The 22521-nt window shown below is 36.7% G+C and overlaps 1 protein-coding gene across 1 annotated transcript; it reads left to right on the forward strand.

Annotated features, from left to right (window-relative positions):
- Window positions 1-12410: 12410 nt before the first annotated feature.
- Window positions 12411-22289, forward strand: LOC139738286 (UDP-glucuronosyltransferase 1A6-like). Its single transcript, XM_071648930.1, has 5 exons — window positions 12411-13367; window positions 14625-14681; window positions 20026-20191; window positions 21263-21494; window positions 22013-22289. The coding sequence occupies exons 1-5, from the start codon at window positions 12411-12413 to the stop codon at window positions 22287-22289; spliced, it is 1689 nt and encodes a 562-aa protein (XP_071505031.1).
- The last annotated feature ends 232 nt before the right edge of the window (window positions 22290-22521 follow it).

Genomic DNA, 22521 nt, shown 5'->3' on the forward strand with positions numbered 1-22521 from the left:
TCGACATTGTGTCCAAATATTTTGAATCCTTAATTTCGATAACAACAGTCGATTTAATGCTGCTTCACAGAGAGTTCGATGGAAAATCTTTATTAGTTTTCTTCTTTTTTTTTGAAGAACAGCTGAAGGGGTTGCCTTGATCAACAAGGCGCGTCAGTTAAGTTCGATTTGAAAGTACTTTATAAATGTGCCCTGTTAATGCTATCTATATATATAAGTCTATTGGCTGTTGGTTGACAAATTAAACAAGGTCTAAACATAGGTCTATAAGTTGAAACACTGTTATCATGCGCATTGGAAGGGCGAAGAGGGCATAATAGTTCCCGAGAAATCACTTTTTGATCGCATAGCCGAGCGAGCTGCGAGTCTTCTCTGTCAATCTTTATGTTCATACTGAGCACAAAACAAATACAAGAATGATTTGAAGCGGTTGAAGATAACGAATTTCTGTCGCACGGCCGGGATGGTTTTTAAGTGCGAGACTTTATGGTATTCATCATGAAATAGTCTGCGACTATAAGGATTGTGCAAACACACACACACACACACACACACACACTCAATCTGTGCTCTAAAATCCACGTCTCAAAATGCAATTATTCACATGACAAATAAAAGTTAGTGACGCACACTGAGCGATGAAAGACAGCATTATCACCTCCAAGTTGATATAATGTATTGACACTTTGTATTACTCGCTGTTGAAACGATTCCTTTTATGACTCGGTAAACAAATTGTACTCCTCAAACAAGTCTGGATTATGTACAAGTATATACCGAAGTACCTACTCGTGTCTTACCTGAGTCATGCCTTCCTCCCATCATCACAGAAGCAAATACCTGTACTCATTTTCATGCTTTTAGCGTTCGCGCGTTCATGCCTACACCTCAGTACGATTGATTTGAACGTTTTACTCCAAGAGCGTACGTGCCTATAGAGAATTGTAATACAGTACATATCCCTGTATGTTGTGCTCAGCTGCATAAAATGCACACTCCGTGCACACATTCACTGAAACCCGGAGAAGGTGTACCTTGACCGTAGGTACGTATGACCTTTGCCCTGTTAGCTTGGCCTTACACTTGTAGGTCTCTCCCATGCTATTGCTTCCTTATCGAGACGTGAGACAAAAAGGAAAAACATAAAGATACCAAAGAAAGTATTCCGCTTATCATTATAGGTTTGTTTCATTTTACCAGGAGAGGTTCTAGATAAACTCTATAGGTTAAAAAAAGTAAGCTACGATTCACCACTCTGAACTTGCACAAGTTTTGTTTGTAATCTGCGTCAGGAAAACAATATCAATATTATGAAGGCAAAGGAAAAACGAATTCTGCACAACACTGAGTAGATTTACTTAGGGGGTTCATCTTCATCTGAAAAAAGATTCTCAGAAAGTTTTCTTGCAGTCTACAATGTATTCCTTATATTCTAATGCTTTCTTGAGCGAAACATGTGTGTGCAATTTCCAGTATACGTCGCAGTCATTTCAATAAGAATCGTCCATTTTATTCCTATTCATGAAATTATTGGTCGAGGTGTTTGTATAGCATCTGATTGACAAATTGACAACCGTCCATTTTAGTTATTACTGGAAGGTAAGAAGACCGTCTGCAGTACTTCGAGGCTTGAGAAGGAAGCCCTTGAGACCCCACATCAGCTGTACCCTGGGGCCTTTTCCATGATTGATTGTAAGATTGATCTTACAATTGGCTGCAATTTAAAAAAAAAATGTTAAGGTCGATCTGCTATTGAATCTGTCTTTTCAAATCAACCGTAAGTACTGTATATGAAACAGCCTTACAATGTATACGATCGGACTTGTGGAAGAATAGCCCGTCGCTGAAACATTTGCCCCACGTGTGGAAATACAATAATTGAATGAATGAATGAATGAATGAATGAATGAATGAATGAATGAATGAATGAATGAATAAATAAATGAATGAATGAATAAATAAATAATTTGGTTTGGTTTGGTTTTATTTCCGCCTTTTTCCAAATTACACATAACAAAAGAATACATATATTTAGAAATTAACATTACACGACAAATTAGTCAGCTTACTGTCTCACAAATTAATTCAAAGTACATACACTATGAACATGACAGTATTCAATGTATGAGACGTATAGCATAATATCACTCACGAAAAAAAAGACATGTTCAGAAGGGAATCATGGAATTAACAGTTGTAAATTGTGTAAGTAATGATTGATCATTCATTCAGCATATATCATATCGTTATAATAAAAGAATTTCGGAGAAAAAAATTTAAAAAGGGGAATTTAAATGAATAGCTTTTGAAATTGAGCATTTTTAACAATTATAATAACAGAAAAGCAGGAGACTGCGATCATAAGCAGCAGCTTGACATGGATCGAGGCCTTGGGGTAAATTCGAGACTTAAAATCGATTTACATACCTATGTTTGTATGACGTGTCTATAAAATAGAATCAATTGTCAAATCCAAAATATCATAGTAATTTATGAAGTCAAACATAAAGGGGAAATTCAAAGTAGTTATCGTTTATTTATTTTCAACAGGCATTCTTTACTATAATACTGTACTGTGGTGAGTGCTGTGCTGTGCTGTGCTGCACATGCCGTAAATACAATTTTGTTTGTAATTTAATGTTTGGGCATATAATACATAATTGGGTTTATGTCTAGTGTATTTTCGTGTCAGATTATGGCTGTTACATATTTCTGTTTAGAATATCAATTTTAATATGCAGCAAATTACAAAACTCCTAAAAATACCGATATGAAATGTTTATGGGTTAACATGAAAACCCCAAAATCTATTATCACTCATACATTATCATAATTCGATAAAAGATAATTTAGTGGTTGCCTTGATTTGGTCGGGATATTATTTCAAACGTCTGATCCATGGTGTCTAATTGACATGTTAGTTATCATTAGCTTCGGATTTTTAAGGTGATAATCTTTGGGATGTCGAGTTGGATAAGCGTGGACGCTGTAGTTCACAGTAAATAGGTTGTGGAACGAGGAAGGGAGGGTATTGGATGTGTATTTGTACATGAATATTGCGCATTGCAAAAATATGAATCGTTTATTTTCAGGGTTCTCAGTTTAGAGAATAATGCTTCAGAGTTTGCAAGACAATGTGATTCGGTCCAAATGCGGAGAGCTCTTTTTTGGAGTAGGTGAACCTATTGGATTTTTGTCTTGTTAGAATATGCCCATACCATATTGCTGCAGCAGTATGTGATGTATGGTAAAATCAATGCATTATGTAAAAGAAAAAAAAAGAGACTTATCTATCAAAAGATCCTTCAGTTTGAACAATATACCTATGTTTCTCGATATGATACGACTTACATTGTTTACACGTTCATTCCAGGTAATAGCATCAATAATTACACCAAGAAATTTAGTAGACTTTTTTTTTATTCTACAAGGGGTAACCCATCAATATATTAATTACATTCAATATCAGAAGAATGAACATTTTTAAAATATACAAAATTAGTTTTATCAATATTCCAAAGAAAAGTTATTGCATTCAAACCAAGAAGAACCTTTACATAATTCAAAATTAAGTGTGCGGATAAGTATCTGTGGATCTTTATGTGAATAAAATATGTTTGTATCATCTGCAAACATAATGTAAGTTACAATGGTGAAGCATTGGTTATATCATTAGTATAGATAAGAAATAAAAGAGGGCCTAAGACAGACCCGAGTGGTACTCCACAATTGGTTTTTAATCTCCTGGACTGGAGGAACATGAATCAAAATCAACATATTACTCACGATTAGATAAATAATCCTCGAACGCCATAATGATTTTCGATTAAAACAACAAATTTTGTGATCAATAGTACCAAATGACTTACTCAGGTCCATAAAAATTCCAATGAATTGTTCCTTATTAATAAAAGCTTCAATTGTGTTGTCACAAAGTTGAATAATGGCGTAATCTGCAGAGTGAGTAAATCTGAATTGATTCGGAATAAGAATTTCATTTTCATTCAAAAAAGAAAATAATCTTTTATAAACAGTTTTCTCTACAATTTTTGATATGCTGGGAAGAAGGGATATTTGGCGGTAATTTGTTAGGTGTGTTTGATCATCTTTTTCATGGATGGGAATCACTTTTGCGATTTTCAGTGAGTTTGGGCAGCGGCCTGAATTGAGAGATATGTTGAATATGTGTACTAGTGGGGGTGCGATAAATAAATAATCTGTTTAAGATGATAAACATTTAAGCCATCGTAAACCGAAGACTTGCTGGATTTGAGTTCTTTTACAATGCTAACTATTTCATGGTATGAAGTTGGTGAAAAAAAAAGAGAAATACCAAGTGATTCGGAAAAATACTGCACAAAATTACTGTCGGTTGATGCTAAATTTGATCCTTTATTAATAAAATACTCATTAAAAGAATTAGCGATAACATTTGGGTCCGCAATTTCTTATCCATTTTCAATAGATTTAGAACAAGTAGTTGTTGTTTTTTTACCAAAAGATCCTTAATTACCTTCCAAAGTGAGGTTGTATTGGATCCATCAGATTCAATATTTCTTGAATGATCTTGCGTGGTATTCGTATAATAGTTGTTAAATATAGTTGTAGGTATGTAGTTGTATATTCAAAGTTGTACAATATTTCTGTACTTTTTATATCTGTTAAAATCAACATCTAATCGCGTCTGTAACGCTTTCCTGCCTGTATAAATTATTGCGTGTTTTTGTCGATAACAAAATACCCTTGGTAATCCATGGTCTGCGACCCTTTCCCCTATTTCTTTTCATTCGTACAAGGGGTATATTCTTGTTATATAAAAAAGAATCTTGTTTATAAGTAGTTCGTACGAACTGTTGACATCGAATTCACCAAAAACTAAATAAATGAATGAGTCTGTAGTAATCTCACACTCGATTCGCTGAGTTACACTCAATAAATCGAGCGTAAGATCAAGCGCACACATCTCTTTATAAAAACATTATGAGATTGTCTCACATGAGAAAAATGATTTCTACACAAGGGTGGGAATAAGGTCCATTGACGACATTTTCCTGGGAGGCAACAGCGAGAGGAAAGGTCTGCAGATTATATGAGACAAAATTATATAAGATAGGTGAAAAAGGAGCATCCCACAAGACCGACACCCACGAGTCATACAGCCCACGAGTTCGACATTGAAAAGAGGTCTATGAGTTATACAGCTCACACGAGTCATACAGCCCATGAGTTTGACAATAGGGAAATGAAGCCCACGAGTTCGACACTAGGTAAAAACAGCCCATGAGTTCGACAGATACAACACGGGGCTTAATGTGTTGGTCTCGTTGGCCTTGTTAGCTTAGCGTCGAACTCATAGACTGTATATGACTCGTGAGCTTACTCATAGGCTGTATGACTCGTGAACTCTATGACTCGTGGGCTGGATGACTTGTGGGTGTCGGTCTCGTGACGTGCACCCGGTGAAAAACCAATGAAGGATTACAAATCAAAGGAAACATAAAATTAACTCCTGCTTCTAGTTGGTTACTTTAAATAACCATCAGACGTTCATAAAACATCCACTGATCATACTTGGAGCTGTATTTCCCTGGGTTTGTTGTTTGGTTGTTGCTTTTTCTATTGTACTAAATTCACGAAAACATACGCATTGTTTTGTTTTGTTTTTCCTTTTGGTGTAATTGTATCTCAATTGTACAAAGATTAACCAAAATGTAAATCAAGAAAAACACTGCACTACAGCTAATCGTAATGTTAGGGCTTTTTACTCCATACTTCTGTATACTCCATTAGTTTCGGTTATGTTAAAACTGCGTTGTCATACAGACAGCATTAACTTCTGTTGTTGAATTGGTTATAAATCTCAACATTAACATCATAGCGCCCTCACCGAGGACTCACTGCAGGTTTTGGTTGGGGTTTCACCAATGTTCCATTGCGTATGATGGCATGTAGCTCCCGCGCTCTAGAAGCAAAAGATAAAAAATAGGAAAGAATGCAGGTTAAAAGAAGAATATGAGAAGAAGATCAGGGAGGTGCGTGAAAAAGAAATATTAGATTTGAAGATGAATACCTCGTTGGTCTTCAAGTTATGTCTGTGATTACTGCGAGATATTTCAAAATGAAATAAAAAAAAACTGCTACTTAACGCCCTTTCATGGAGGTAAGATATCTTTGATCAATTGAGGGGGTCGGTGCAATATAGTGCTACCCCACACTTTTGTCAAAATTGAGTTACATGCATTTTCATAATCCTTATCCTTCACTCTTACTAACCTCCGTGAAAATTTCATATTTTGAATTCAACCAATAAGATGGTAAAAGATGCATGCATTCATGTTTTATCAATGTACAATGTATGGACTTTCCAAACATTCAACAGCGATTATCTCAAAATGACTATTGTGTGGGTTAGCACTATATTGCACCGACCCCCACAATTATATGTTCGTTTTGACAATGCTTGAGGCTGATGTGATAACATTATGTGGTTACTTTAGCTTCAATCTTGATACCGACATCCTGGATCAGAAGTAGAATTGAAATGTAATAACTGTCCTTAAAAAAAAAAAAATCTACCGAAAGTACTGAGAAAGCTAAACTCTGATAAACCATAATCTTTTGAGAAGGAAACACAGAGTCCAAGAAAAATACTGATATTCAAAATTATTGGAGCAGTTTTAAGAAGTGGTACTTAAAAGTTGATTTTTGTTGTTTTGGGGACATACAGGTCCGAATGTTTGTATCTTTTGTACCTACCTCCTGACATATTGTTTAAAAGAGTAAAAAATGCCATCTTTACATTTTTTTTAAGTCAACAACCCTGCCGAATATTCAAGCCATGAAATACAAACCTACGAAACACAAGTTAAAGGCCACAGGCATGGCATGAGTTCACATAAGTTATTTCAGAATACATAATGAAGCCTTTGATATCACGGTCGATCTATATCGTACCGGTAAATCCTCATGAATTACTAATGTTTTGACAATTCGGTATTTGTTATGCTTGGAGTCCTTTGGATCTAGTCTTTGGCTCAAGTCTGGGGACTTTTTAATGGCTTGCCTGCATGGTAGCGCTAGGAAATTGACTCGGTTTCTTTTTATAGATTAATCGGCTTTGTGCCCAAGAAATCTATATGATTGTCATCTCATCTAGAACCTTTGAATTAAGCAAAAGCTGGAAGAGTGGATCAACGGATTTTTTAGGCCTGCAGAAAAATTGCAAAAATTTGTTGAATGCATGTTTTATTCAACACCAATAAGAGAATCTCGGATCGTTTTTGGTGTCACGACTATACAGCTCTAAGAAGCTGTAAATTTAAAGTGACAAAATGAATCGGAAGTCTCCGTCAGGAATTTTGTAAACGTCTTTGACTGGAGAGATAAAACTGAGGAGCGGTATATACCTACTTTTATTCATATGAATTCATAAATAAGCAAACAGAATTGAAATTTAAATTGAAATTTGCCTGTTTTCCACCGAAAGAAGAATTAAGCGAACCAAATATACATTAGATTAATTTCCTCGGTGGACTTGAATTCTTTTCTTTTTAATGATTACAATGTTTTCTATCCTAGCATGTTATTCCCGGTCAAACAAAGATAAAACGAAAAGCTAAGTATGATAGGCCCATAATGATTACTTTAATCTGATATTGAACACTGTTTGTTCAATAACATGTCCTACTTTTTGGCACCAACACGTGGGCAGTTTGTAAAGTGCAGCCGTTATAACGAAGTCCTCGGGACTGGCGCGCTGGTTTCCTTTCGTTATAATATAATTATGAAGAGCTTGCTTCCAAAAGGAGCTAAATCCATTGAAAATGATGGATTTAGCGCCTTTGGGAAGCAAGCTCTCCATATAAATATATATATATATATATATATATATATACATATATATATATATATATATATATATATATATATATATACATACAATCTTTAAAGTCGAACAATAAAGTATATGAAGATACAAGAATGACAATTTAGGGACCTGAATGTTAACTTCGTTGTAACGAGAATTTGTTATAACCGTTTCCATTAACGAGAGTGCGCTGTACAGTCTTGAGTCGAATTAATATTTGACTCACGTGTGGCTGTGGGAAGGTTGAGGGCCAGGTGTTTTACGGTAGTAAATCGAGTGAAATCATTATTTTAAATGTATTCATATCAAAAAACGAACACGGTTATAAAGAAATTCTCGTTACGAAGTAAAAATCCATGGCTTGTATGATCTGTTGAAAAGACGATGCATTTATATGTCACGGAACTATAACACTCAAATACATTATTTTGTTTCTGGTCATATTAGATATCATTAGTATGTATATATAGAAGTATGACAACAACCCTATGGAGAGATAAAAAGTAGAAAGTAATATGACAGCTTGTCTTATAGCTTCATTCAGAGTGAGAGGGACGCTTTTTTATGTTCATCTGTTGGGCATTTGTGCTTTGGGTGCGCTATAATGACTGATGTCCTTCAAAAAGCAATAGCACACACTTAAATTTGTTGAGATTGTCTTTTGGATTGAAGATACGTGAAATCTTATTTTCATTAATTGCGTAAAAGACAAGTGCTCGTGATTATTATTTTTTATTATTATTAAGAAAACCAGTGTTGCACATTTAAGTTAACCGTTAACCTGTTTCGATGTATTTCACTCTCTATATATATTTTATTCTCAATAACTTTTTATGACTTACGTCATCATCGGATAAGGCTAGTTTACTTCATGACGTCATTATGGGAAACAATAAACATTACCAGAATTTCAGAAAGTTTCATTTTTCATGAAAGTACATATTCCATCGACTTGTAACTGACATGTTAGTATCATTCCCCTTACTTTCTGAAAGAGGTAAATAAGTCAAGCGCTTTTTCATTGTGGTAACTGGTGGTAGAAAGTGAAATTATCAGGAATTTTCTTAACATTTTCTTTATACTAGTTGTCCACAATGACATCTGATTCATGAAATGTAGTAGGCCTAGTCTCCTTATATTCAATGATGATGTCACCGAAATCTTAAAGATTCATGCTGTTGACTTTTCAATTGGGTTGTCCAATTTTCCTAAAACTTTCACCGATGCGTCTTACTGATGTTGCTGCTTACACTTAATCCAAATATATAGGCCTAAATTGGGTTTCGGTTTTCTCCGATGACTCTCTGCTGCCATGGACCATAACATGGACTGTTCACGGTAGCCTTTCTTTGATATAATCTTCGTCGCCAAAACATGATTATGTACATCTTAATGAGTATACATTAAGGTGTCTGGACAATAACGATTGTGTGATCATGTATCGTCATTAACAAAAGAATCGTTTCCCTCATTTCAGTCTTGTTTCGCTGATGTGCCTTTTTTCAGACGGAAACGTCTTTGAATAAATACAGATGATGAGGAGCAGCAAAACCTGAGAACATGACAGATTTTGTGTCAAAAGATGGGTAATTGCTGATTCGCACATTTTCGCACACGCATAAGACCTTGCCTACCGTCCCTTTTTGCTCTGGAATAAGCTGCGGAATAGTGAAATATTGAGATCGCAAATGACAATCATTCTGCCAAAATGTTACCTTTGTTTTAAAGACTGCCTGCTTCTCCCAAGCAAAATTGTTTGAGGCATGATTTCCTAACATATACACCACAACTACACATTTGCTTTACTTGATTTTTGTGAGTTATTTTCTTCTTCGCATGTAGTTTTAGATTTCTCGAATCTCCGTCTTGTTCTTCCGGCTTGCTGGAGGCGACGATGATGGGATCAAAGCAGTGAAGCATGTTGACAATGTCCTTCTGGCGCTTTTGAGATGTACAGGTGCATGAAATGATTAACGATATGATGAATGTCCTTAATTGTATATTAGGTCCATGCTGCTGCCCACCATCATTGCAGTTCACCAGATTCTGTAACGAGTAGAGTGGGGGCGCCATTGCGGTATGTCAGATCACGCCTTTATCGTTCAGACTATGGGCAGGTGGTTTGTGTTCATGCTCGCTCTCTCTGAAAATGTGACCAAACACGCGATCTTCCATTACTGAAGGTTATACTTCCCAACCCGTCGTCAAATGTGTTGAAAATTGGTCGGCACCCGGTTGGCAGACGGTCAGTATTCGTATGGTTTTGGTTGAGATGAGAATTCAGCTTTCGACTTTTTTGCCAGATACTTAGAAACTATTTTATGAAATGTTAAGTCGCATACAATTTAAATGGAATTCAGAGTTTATTTAATGAAAATCGGTTTTGAAATGGCTGAGATATCCACAAAGAAAAAACAAAGCGATCCTAAAGGCCCGGTCCCACTGCACTTGCACTCGCACGCACATTCACCACCTTCACACATCAGAGTTTATTTTCCCCTGCTATCCTCGCAGCAGAATTTGTATTGTTTACCAATTTACCTACCTACCTTTTCCTCGGGCCGGCCATCTTTTCAAGCAATGCTTACAATGGCGGCCCTCTGCATTATCATTTCCTAAATATAATATTGTTATTGTAATCCCAGCTGCATAGACATGCATACTGTAATATCATTAATTTCCTTTTATATCATTGTTTATGCAAGTGAAACGACTCTGTTTCAAATATACTTTGTATATTTCCCATGTTCACGATTATTCAGTTTATGTACAATGTATATTGATTTGCAGAAAATAAAGTATCTATCAAACAAACAAACTTACGGATGCAAAGAGGATGTAAAACGTAAAAAAGATCTTGCCATCCGTTGGAAAACGCTACGCATCCGCTGTGTACTCATCGCATACGTGTTTCATACGCTCTATCCATCGAGCATCCGTCCATGGTGATTTCATCCGCGCAAAAAGTTTTAAGCTGCTTAAAACTTTTAGAACGGATGAACTTTCCGCCGTGTACGATGTAAATCCGCGATATATACGAGCAACAAACGTTGTATGTCCGTTATCATCCCTTAAACGTCCGCTGTATCCTCTTTGCATCCTCTGGGCGTCCTCCCAACTCACAACTGCTGCAGCTGAAAACGGAAGAAAGGAAGAAAGATAAGGTACATGGAACGTCTGTACATCGTTAGTAGCACGGAAATAGAAAGGATGTAAGCTTCATCCGCTCTGCATCCGCTCTTTCCGCTATGCATCCGCTTCGCAATTATCCCCGGTAACCCCTTCGGAGCTGTCATCCACTTCCATCCGCTTTTATCCGCTAGGCTTCCGATGAACATCCGTTTAACATCCCCGCTACATACTACCCACGTCCGTTCTTTTCCGTTCTGTTTTCGCAAATTTTCGCCAATTTCTGGAGCGGATGAAAGCGGATAGAGCCACCCCCGAAATTTTGCTCGTCCGCTGTGTCCTTTCTCCATACGTTTTGTGTCCATCGGCCAGTGGGACCGGGCCTTTATGAAAGGTGGTCCCAGCTTTATTAGGGTCACTTTGTTTTGAATATCTCTGCCATTTCAAAACCAATCTCTATCAAATAAACTTTTTATTTCTCTTAGAATTATATACCCTTTCATATTCCATAAGAGGTTTCGCATTACCTCAAAAAATCATCATCAAAAAACGTTGGAAACCTGAAGCCCCATCTCAACCAAAACTGCACCATCCCTATAAGTATTTAGGGGCTTGTCGTCGATTGTTTGTAAATTCAATTAAGTTCAATTCAATTCAATTCAATTCAATTCAATTCAACTCAATTCAACTCAATTCAATTTAATTAATTTTATTTCCATCAAGCAATGACGATGTTGATCGGAAATTTTTGGTTGCAGGAGGTCGGTGACCATGCAGTCTTCACGTATTATGATATGACCAGGTCCTAATGTTTTTCACTCTTAGCCTGTATTGTATTTGTGTGTGTGTGTGTGTGTGTGTGTGTGTGACACTTCCGCCATCTGTACATGTCATCAGGAGTTACCGGAAGAGAACGCCACTTATCAACTGAGTAAATGCGTAAAGACTTAAAGATAGTTGTATGTGTGTCTTATGTGAACGTCATTGATCAAGAATTACTCGTACCTCATTTGGATAAGCCTACAGGTAAACTGCCGTCGTTGCCGTTTCCTTCTCAGAGATAACTGCATAGCAATCAGAGCAAAGTCAGTTTACAGAAACTCTCGACCTCGCACTTCAATTACGGTATTGTGAGCATATATACGCACGATAACTCATGTGTAAACTTGTCTTTACAAATTGCGCGCAATGTCTAGTGTATACTTCTTGCATGGATGATCTTTCCCTCTTCACTTGAGCTGTCATAATAGCTCTGTGATAGACCAACGCTGTGCCAGTGTACGTGGATATCAGTAGGAGTTTTGCTTGAAAGCTGTTCTGATGTTAGCCCCGCTGAAGAGTTTGGACGTTCTGTGCCCACTACGTCTTTGTCTCTCATTATTATCACTGATCAGGAAAGCAATTTAACGGAAACATGGATAGAGCTACTCATCGTTTGCCTCACAGGACAGTAACCTGTAGAATGGCTGGATCAACGCTATGGAACTCATACCTCAAGACGATAGGGATATGTATCATCTTCGTCTTTGCGGGTTTCGGAGCCAGTCCGCTGCCAACCGAAGGGGCGAAGATCTTGTTGTCAATGACATCCATCATCAACACCCCCAGCCAGCACATCGTAATTTCGGCCATAACAGAACCTCTGGTTGAAAGGGGACACAGCGTTACCCTCCTCGCTCCGATGAATAAGATCACCAAAGGTCTCACAGGCGCAGCGGTCACCGGCAAGAAGGTCTTTGCCAGCCCCCGGTCCAGGGAAGAACTGGAGGAGATTGTTGCCAGTCTGTCTTCCTTGCAGAATCACCTGAGTAAAGTTGGGCCCTTAGGAGTCATACAAACCTTTAGGGATAAGGTCTCCTTGCTTAGCGAAGGATGTTTGGCCCTGTTCAATGATACGGACACTTTGGATGAACTCAGGAAAGAGAAATATGACCTCATCATTACCATGCCTATAGAGGGATGTGATTTACTCCTCGGGCAGTACCTTGAGGTTCCCTACGTGGTTATCTCACCGGTCCGACGGTCTTTTATTGTAACGGAGGATCATTTTGGAATTCCCATTCCATCCTCCTATGTACCTTTCACTCTCTTTCTGGGATACACAGATCGGATGTCGTTCAAAGAGCGCCTCACCAACATCTTCTTCCGCTACGTTGTCATGCCAACGATGGAGTATATCGCGACATACCCAGTGCAAAGAATAAAGAGAGAGTTTAACATCCGTCCTGACCTCAGCCTCAGGCAGCTCACGGCTGAATCCAAGCTTTGGCTGGTTTACTCCAACTTCGCCTTCGAGTTTGCTCAGCCGACGGCTCCAAACTGGATTCCTATCGGAGGCATCACAGCAAAGCCTGCTAAGCCTCTCCCGAAGGTACATTTTAGAATTGAAACCAATAAATCAAATCAATCAAATCAAATCAAATCAAATCAAATCGCCATTCTACGTGTACAGTCACATCTAAGTCAACTTCAGCAAAAATAAATAAAGGCGGGACAATAGAAGTTGCATTCATATGGCACAGATCATAAAGTAATGGGGTTTTTCGACTTGACAGGATTTAGGGAACAGTATACAAATGACGCACAGGACTGAGTGGATCGGTGAGAATTGGATGCGCGAGTTTAACTTTGGAAGTAGACCCACGAGCGCAGCGAGTTGGTTTTAGACTGTTCCAAAGTTAAACGAGGGCCTCCAATTCTCACTGATTTACGAAATATGACTGTGCATAATTTGTGTTATAAAAATGGGTCCATAAATTCATGAAATACAACCATTTTCCATCCGGTACACCTACAACACTATACAAGACTTGAGCCATGCGTTCGGATTTTACCAGACGCATGGCTCAGTTTGCATCAGTAAAAATTTATGTGTGACAATTGACCAATCAGATTGCAGAGATTCTAAAGCCTATCAAATATAACAATCATTAATAAGTTACGATTACTTGTTGTCAAATTACATTTATTAATAAATATTGCGGTGGAGGGAAACTTTCCCGCTCGTCACTATAAAGAAATTCCAATTAGGTTAGGTATCAATCGAGAAGCAATAAGAACTGCTTCCACCACATTATTAAAGCTACCTCATGGCAACATACTACCCTCAAAACTCGCAGTTAGTTTTTGCCCTAATCACTAATCTCACGATTGTCATGCAAAATGAAAAATGTTGAAAATGAGCTTTAGTGCTTCCAAATGGCTCCAAAATATTCCATTTTTAACCAGTATGATCAATGTTGCATATTATCAATTATACAAAATTTGAACAATAGTTTCCTCAAAATCTTTCTAGAATATATAACGTCTGCAGTTATGGTTTATTGAGAGAATACTATTGGTGATATCTCCTTATATTTGTGGCTTCACTGAAAAAATGTCATATCGTAGGATGTGCTATGATAAAACTGAACTATACACAATGTGCATCAAACGTGCACAAATTAAATCTGTTTTCCTTCACTGCCCTTAATGGTAAACAGTGGCTTTAACGTGTCAAAGTAACTGTTCGTCGCGCCCAGATGCTAATAAAGATCGCTATCTTTGGTACAATCTTCTATGGCAGGTCTCGGTACATTGGATGTTTCCTGAAATTGTTCTAATGATCATCATCATTTCTTTTTTAAAGGAATTGAAAGACTTTGTAGAAGGTTCTGGAGACCACGGTATCATTGTTTTCACATTGGTAAGTTTGTATGGAGATTTAACATTTTATTGAATCATTTCTTTATTCAAGAAAATGTTTATACATAACCAGGTCCATTATCCCTTTAGATAATCGCAGGTATACATCGAAAGTTACAAATCAAAATTTTAAGAACATACACAATACAAATAACATCCGTGAGATTAATGCGCCAGTATTAATATTTAGCACTAACAATCATTATAACATTTATATTGATTCTTTAAACAAAACAAAAAAAATAATATATATATATATATATATATATATATATATATCGGACATTTACGGAAACTTCCTGACGGACCAATAATCGGTCGATGCTTTGCATTTTATTTTTCTGATTTCGTTTTATACAAAATCAAAAAACTTCATTAACTTTCACACTGAGGAAATATCCGTGGTCCTAAAAACTAAGTGGACCTTCTTTCAGTGTAATCTAATTCCATATCAAATATACCAATATAGAATATTACACTAATACACTACCAATTAACAAACTGAGACATTTTACAGGCTTTAGGGAAAGACCCATGGTCTGACAGTGGGAGTTGAATTCTAATACATGTATTATATATGAAGAGTTTGTTCGCAAAAACCGATAATTCCATATTTGCCAAATGGAGATATTTGCGATTAAAGGTCAAGAAAAATAAAGAGAATAATGAGAAAAATTTTCCTTCTTTTGACCATAACTTCAAAAATGTAGCTTTATATGTAGTGACCAATATATAATTTAAAAAGGTATTATTTTGTACGTTATGACAAAGACCGTACTTCAAAATCTTCAAAAATGGACTTATCGGTTTTTGCGAACATACTCTTCATTATATGTATGTATATATTCAATTCAATCATAGTTTATTTCCAATCAACGAAAATCAAAAACATAGTACAATGTATACATGTCATTAAATGATATTGTTCAAACGCTTGCAAAAGATTCATGTAATATACGAGACAAATTATAGAACAACATATATGTACAATAATAAAGAGGAACACTGTACAAATACTACGTGGGCGAGCGGAAAATAAATTCGATCATGGAAAATAGTGATCCACTAAAAAGCAAAGCTTGTCGGACGTGGATCGCTAGATAAATAATGAGTGAATGATATACTATTCTATAACAATATACATGTAGTTATTTTGAGATACACAGGTCGGGAAAAAAATATAGAATACCAATGCTATAGTGCCCGGACACTGTTCATTGAACCACGTGTACCGGGGAAATATGACAAGGACAATACATTCGTACACACATTCAATTACCCACACGCATATACACTGTTGGACGCGAGACAGTACCGAGAGGAGAGAAGACGGTAACAATATACAAGTCTACGAAGAACAATAGACGGGAAAGGAAAAGGAGAGAAGAAAGAAGAGAGGTCTGCACACAGAACACGCCAAGTGCTGCGACATCAGGACAGGTGAAAGCTCAAACATAAATTATAGCAATTTAAATTATCTAAGATTATAAGTAGAAAGTAAATGTTTTCTGAGTTTATATTTAAATGTGACAAATTTGGGGGAATCTTTTAAACTATTATCTAAATTATTCCAAAGTCTGGGTCCGGTATAAAGAAATGTATTTTGGGCATGTGCGGTTCTCATTAACGGAAGATGGAATTCGTCGGATCGTCGCGTGGGATAGTTATGAACATGACTGTTTCGATGAAATAAATCGTGGAATATTTTAGGTAAAAAGGTACTATTGTAATTAAACATAAACTGACCAAGTTGAAACACATACAAATCATTTACTTTTAATATTTTATGGTCAGAAAACAAAGCATCTGTATGTTCTCGGGTATGTAAATTAAAAACAATTCTAAGCGCTTTCTTTTGCAATAAAAGAAGTTTATCAAGTAACATCTGATATGTATTACCCCAAGCAAGAATCCCGTAGTTTAAATAAGGGAGTATCAAACTAGAATAAAGAGTTAATAATGCAGATGAAGGAAGATAATATTTCAATCTATTCATTACGCCAATGTTACGTGAAATAATTTTACATATGTTATCAATATGATTCCTCCATGAAAGCTTGTTATCAACGCAAACACCAAGAAATTTAAAAGAAGAAACTTCTTCTAAGGGAGTAGTATCAAATGTTATATTGCCTGGGAGGCTATCTAAAGAATTACTAAAAAGCATAACTTTTGTTTTTTGAATATTTAATGACAATTTGTTTGCGTATATCCATTGTATAACCTTTATCAATTCTTCATTGACTGTTCTTATTAAGATATTTGGGTCAGGGTGGGAAAAAAAAAGATTAGAGTCATCCGCGAATAATATGAATGATAGTTTCTCCGAGGATCTATGAAAATCATTAATATAAATAATGAATAACAATGGGCCTAATAAACTCCCTTGTGGAACACCACATGCAATTGTTTTACTTTGAGAGTCAAAGCCGTTGACATGTACAAATTGGGATCTTTCTGATAGGTAACTCGTGAACCACTCCAAGGCCTTTCCACGTATTCCATAATGAGACAGTTTGGCGAGAAGTATTCCGTGGTTAATCGTGTCAAAGGCCTTGGAGAAGTCCAAGAAGATACCTATTGTGTGTGAAAGTGTGTCGAGTGCGTGTGTGACTTTGTCGATGAGGGCAAGTAGTGCGTGTGTTGTGCTGTGATTTTCCCTGAATCCAAATTGAAAGTTTGAAAATATGTCGCAGGTTTTAAGAAAACGTACTGTCCTGATGTAGACTATTCTTTCAAGAATCTTAGAAATAGAAGATAATAAAGATATGGGTCTATAGTTATTGACATCATCCTTCTCCCCTTTCTTATAAATAGGAATTACTTTCGCAATTTTCATGCTATTTGGCACATGGCCAGTTGCAAGCGATGAGTTGATAATATGTACTAAGGGATCCACTATTTGAGGAATTATGTTTTTTATCAAATGGTTGTCAATTCCGTCATGGCCAGGACTTTTACCTTCTTTCAAATTGGCAACAATCTTTATTATTTCTTCTTTATATGTTGGGTCAAAAAATATAGTTTTAGAGTTAGGTGTATCTAAAAAATCACTAAAAGATTTACTAGAAAGAGGAATATTTTGAGAAAGATTTTTTCCAATTGAAGAAAAGAAGTCATTAAAAATTTCAGCCATGCCAGCGGGAGTGTTGCTGGAGGCATTGCCCCACCGAACTTCAGAAATATTAGATGAATTGTTAGGTGTATTCATAGCATTCTTTAATGTTTTCCATGTGTTTTTAATGTCATTTTTATATTTGCTTATCTGATTAACATAAAAAAGTTTCTTCTGCGTACGCAATAATTTGGTGAGTGTGTTTTTGTATGAAACATATTTTTTCTTATTTTTTTCAGTGGGATTACATCTATATTTATAAAACAAATTATTTTTCCTATTTATAGATCGTAATATAGACTGGGTTATCCACGGGAGTCTTGGAATTTGCTTATATCTATTTTTTATGTTACGCAGGGGAATATGGTTATCGATTTCGGAGGTAAGAGTAGATATGAAATAATCATAAGACAAATTGACATCGGTAGTGTTGTATACAGAAGACCAATCGAGTTCTTTTAAACTGTTTTGGAGACTTGTAAGATTATCTGCAGTAATCTTACGACGCTTATAATAATTATTTTGTTTATTCAGTTTAATTGGAACCTGAGCAAATATAGGAAAATGGTCAGTGATGTCTGAGAGGACGATACCAGACTCAGGAAGTGGAAGAACATTACAAAAAATGTTGTCTATGAGGGTAGCCGATTGGCTGGTGACACGGGTAGGCTTGGAAATTAATGGTAAAAACGAAGCAGACATTAATGTTTCTATAAATTCTTTTGAACTGTTTCGGGAGTTACATTTCATGAGATCGATATTAAAATCGCCCATCAGAAATGTATCTTTAATAGATATCATGGGATTTTGTACTAAATCCTGCAAAACTGTCAAAAAATCATTCAAATTTGACCGAGGGGGCCTGTAAATTACACCAATCATAATGTTTTTTCCACGTGGATTTATCAATTCAATAAAAAGGGATTCGAGAACATCGCTCATAACACTATTCTATCATAACACTATTCTATCGCTCATAACACTATTCTCATAACACTATTCTCATAACACTATATATGACGGTTAATCGTCTGCATATCATGGGGTATTGATGACCTTGTGTCCGTTGAGGTCATAACAATATTAACATTTTAAAAAAGAATCAAATATTCCAGGAGAGGGTTAAAACGGGGAAGAAACATAACTGGGGACAGAGGGTCGCCTTGAAAGGTACGTTTCCAAAAAGGGCCTGAAACATAATTCAATCTCTGAAGCCTGCTGTACAATCAGTTGATGTAATATACCAGGAGGGTGCCCTGAATCTACTAAACAACTGGCTACATTGTGCCGAGAATGGGCAATGAGATCATACCTTCTGCTGCCAAATACATCAATAAAATAGATAAAAGTATTGCATACACCGATTTTTTTTTTAAATTAATTTCACATACAGAATAAGGCATATGGCAACTGGTTATATTCTATCCGTCCCTTAACATTTTTAAACAAAAATCTTTACAAAAAAACATTTCATTTTCTGTAAATTATATTACATATTAGATCATATTCATAATCTGCATAATATTCTCAATGGCCAATCGACTTTTTTTCACCTCATGAGTCACTGAAGCAGCTCATGATTTCAGTCATATAATACATTGCGATTCCGATTATAAGTGGTACATTGATGAAAAATTGATTATACCACTATATACTAATATCATCAGGTAGTATTTCAGTATCTAAATTGTATAAATCTGCTTTCTTAAACCGTTAATTGCTATTGCAGTTCGAAGGTACACAGCGGTGCATAGTCTATTAGTGTTAGCTAATACATGAAAGCATGATATCAAAACGGGTGGACAAAGTTCAAGCGTTTCTATTTTCCACAAGTTTGTTCCGTTGCCAAACTAATATACTATCAATAAAGAAGGACTTATCTAATGGTTGTCTATCTTCTCGCGGTCACATCATGTCAGCGACGGTCTGCTAAGATTTCATGGGCGTGTGGGCAATATTGTTTGAAAGTACTGTATATGGGACTAAACTAAGATTCGCTTAATGTATTGGTGAGCTACACAGCAGTGCTACACACACCAGTCCTAACAAGGGAACCTACTACTCAAAATTCGTCAAGGATTAAGAAGCACCCTCCACCTCCCCTCTGGATTAAACAATTAATGAACATTTTTTCAGGGAAACTCCAGGTAATTGCCTAAAGAATTTGAAAGACCTCTTGAAATAAATGAGCTTTATTGTACATGTCTTTGGTACCATTATACTTTCACAGGGCTCGGGTGTGACGTCGCTTGACAATAAGATACTTGTCGAAAGCATCGCTAAAGTTTTCAGTGAGCTGCCGCAGAGGGTGCTGTGGAGGTACAAGGGAGCCAAACCTCGTAACCTTGGCAACAACACGCTCATCTCTGACTGGCTGCCACAAAATGACCTACTTGGTATGGAGTTTCTTGTTCTCGTTATAGGTCCCTAAAATATTTTCGTGTCTAATTTTCGTTAGACCTTTCAAATGATGTAGAGGCACTTTGAAAATTAGAGCCACTATAGTGTATCCTGAATAATTTGTAATAATGACAATATATACGCCGTTCTACATAACTCACAAGTAAGCATTCAAATACTTATTTACTTTAAACAAGCTCTTTTCTCGTGTTCAGCGTGTTTGGAACATTTCTTCTGATAGTTTGGCTTTGGAGAAAGCTCTGCATGTAGCTGATTCAAGATTCAAGATTCAAGATTCAAATTTATTTTCATTTCCATCAAATAAACAGAGAAATCATAATTTATGTAATGTATATGCAGAGGGTATATAATATTGTTATTATTGCAAAATATGATTGAACAAAGTACATACGAAAATGAGTAACAGATGAAGAAAACACAATTGTATTTTTTTTATATCATTACAGAAGAACTAAGGATGGGAGTGGCAATGAAGGGTCCCACTAAGAAGCAAAGCTTGTCAATATGGGACCCTCAGAAAATACACCAGACGGCAAATAATGGATTAAGCTACAAACCGATATAAAACAAAATAAAACAAACCAATGTCAACTGACATGAAATAACATCGGGAAGGGAAAAAACGAACACATGAAGGTAATTGAACAATAGTTATAGAACCATTGTATTTTTCTAAAAGAAATAATGCACAGGTTTATTTCGTGACGTCAGTCCACTCGGAGCTAATAGAATTGATATTAGGTCACCAATTAGAGAAAAAACAACAACCCGGAGGTATCTGTATCCTGATTGAGGAACAATGTTTGAAAGTGGATTGTTCTGTTTCCTTTTAATTGGGGCCATATTTTTTTTCTGTCCGTCAAAATAAAAAATCGAAGACTTTCTTAGCCTGATCCGGCCACAATAGGGTAAAAAAAAAAAGGTTATGGTCGGACCCTGAATCATGTGGGTTTTATAACAATAATTTCAACTATTCTGACTTTTTCCTATGATACAGTGAAAAACAAAATATGTATTTCTATGTAACTTCCACCATTGATGAGCAGGCCATCCGAAGACGCGAATGTTGATCTACCATGGCGGGGCAGCGGGTGTTTACGAAGCCACGAGTCACGGAGTGCCTCTCCTTCTGATGCCGCTAGTCGCAGATCAGATGACAAACGCAGCTCGGGTAGAGAGCAAAGGGCTCGGGTTCTCCATCGACAAGAACACGATCACGGAGGAAGAATTCCGCGTGGCCGTCAACGAGATCCTCTTAAATCCGAAGAAAGTTTACCTGTTCAGTGGACGGTTGAACTTATAAACATCACGTTCGGTTCGATACAATGGATCACATCTTCATCGAGCGGACCTCCTCCATGAAATGTTAAATTGTGCACTAAGTAATTTTTGAAAAGATTCTAAGCAACGAATTATTGTTGGAAGCAGCGTGGTAAAGCAGCGTGGTAAAAGTTAAAAGGAGGAGTGATTTTTTTCATATTTGTCTCCCTCTGCCATGAAATTTGCAAGTTCTGATCCATAATTTAACAAACATGTCGGGAAAAGGAACCACTGGACTATAGAACCTGTCAGCTACATGCTTTCGGAACGGCAACACTATCACCACGCTATCCCTACAGTATTCATCTTTCTGAAAACCTTAGGCTATCATTTGTGTTATTGTTGACAGATGAGCTACATGTTTTACCACGAGTAGTGTGGAAAGATGAGGGAAATGTCTCCTCAACTATTTTTCAGCGTTAGTCAAAAGTGAATATAAATCCTAATCCAACTTCAAACATTCCTGTTCTTCGCAGATACAAGACCAACATGGCCCGAGCGGCGGCTATCATGAAGGACCAGCCGGTTCCGCCCCGGGATGCCGTGGTCTTCTGGGTTGAGCACGTCCTCAAGTTTGGCGGGGATCACCTCCGCCTTCGAGCAGCTGACATGAACTTTATCCAACATAACTCTCTTGATATATTAGTCTTTCTTCTAGCCATATCTTTACTGGAGATTTACTTCATCAGGTGGATAGTCTGCCGGTGCTGCTGTTCCCGTTCGAAGAAAACGACTAAGCCAAAGTCTGAATGAGCGATTACGCCAAATAGCTTTTTAAAATGCAAACTTCTTTAAAATCGTGTTTACTGACAATGGTTCGGAAAGACTTCATGACTGGAACAAAAGTTTCACAAACATGATTATTGCCGTGTAATTGTCTTGTATACTGTGAATGCTGCACAGTGACATTGCTAGTAAGGATGTAGTTAATTTGTGCATTTCCGGTACGTAGCAGTGATTACTGATAGGAATGGTCAGTTTTACT

Source organism: Diadema antillarum, unplaced genomic scaffold (assembly GCF_040938485.1).
Source record: "Diadema antillarum isolate AM-2024a unplaced genomic scaffold, OU_Dant_1.0 seq00000732_RagTag, whole genome shotgun sequence".
Taxonomy (NCBI): Eukaryota; Metazoa; Echinodermata; class Echinoidea; order Diadematoida; family Diadematidae; genus Diadema; species Diadema antillarum.

What these genes read in the sequence shown, in the direction of transcription:
- LOC139738286 (XM_071648930.1), top strand. Translation starts at nt 12,411, where the DNA reads ATGGATAGAGCTACTCATCGTTTGCCTCACAGGACAGTAACCTGTAGA. An exon ending in CTGCTAAGCCTCTCCCGAAG is followed by an intron (nt 13,368 to 14,624) that starts GTACATTTTAGA and finishes TCTTTTTTAAAG; the next exon opens with GAATTGAAAGACTTTGTAGA. An exon ending in GTATCATTGTTTTCACATTG is followed by an intron (nt 14,682 to 20,025) that starts GTAAGTTTGTAT and finishes ATACTTTCACAG; the next exon opens with GGCTCGGGTGTGACGTCGCT.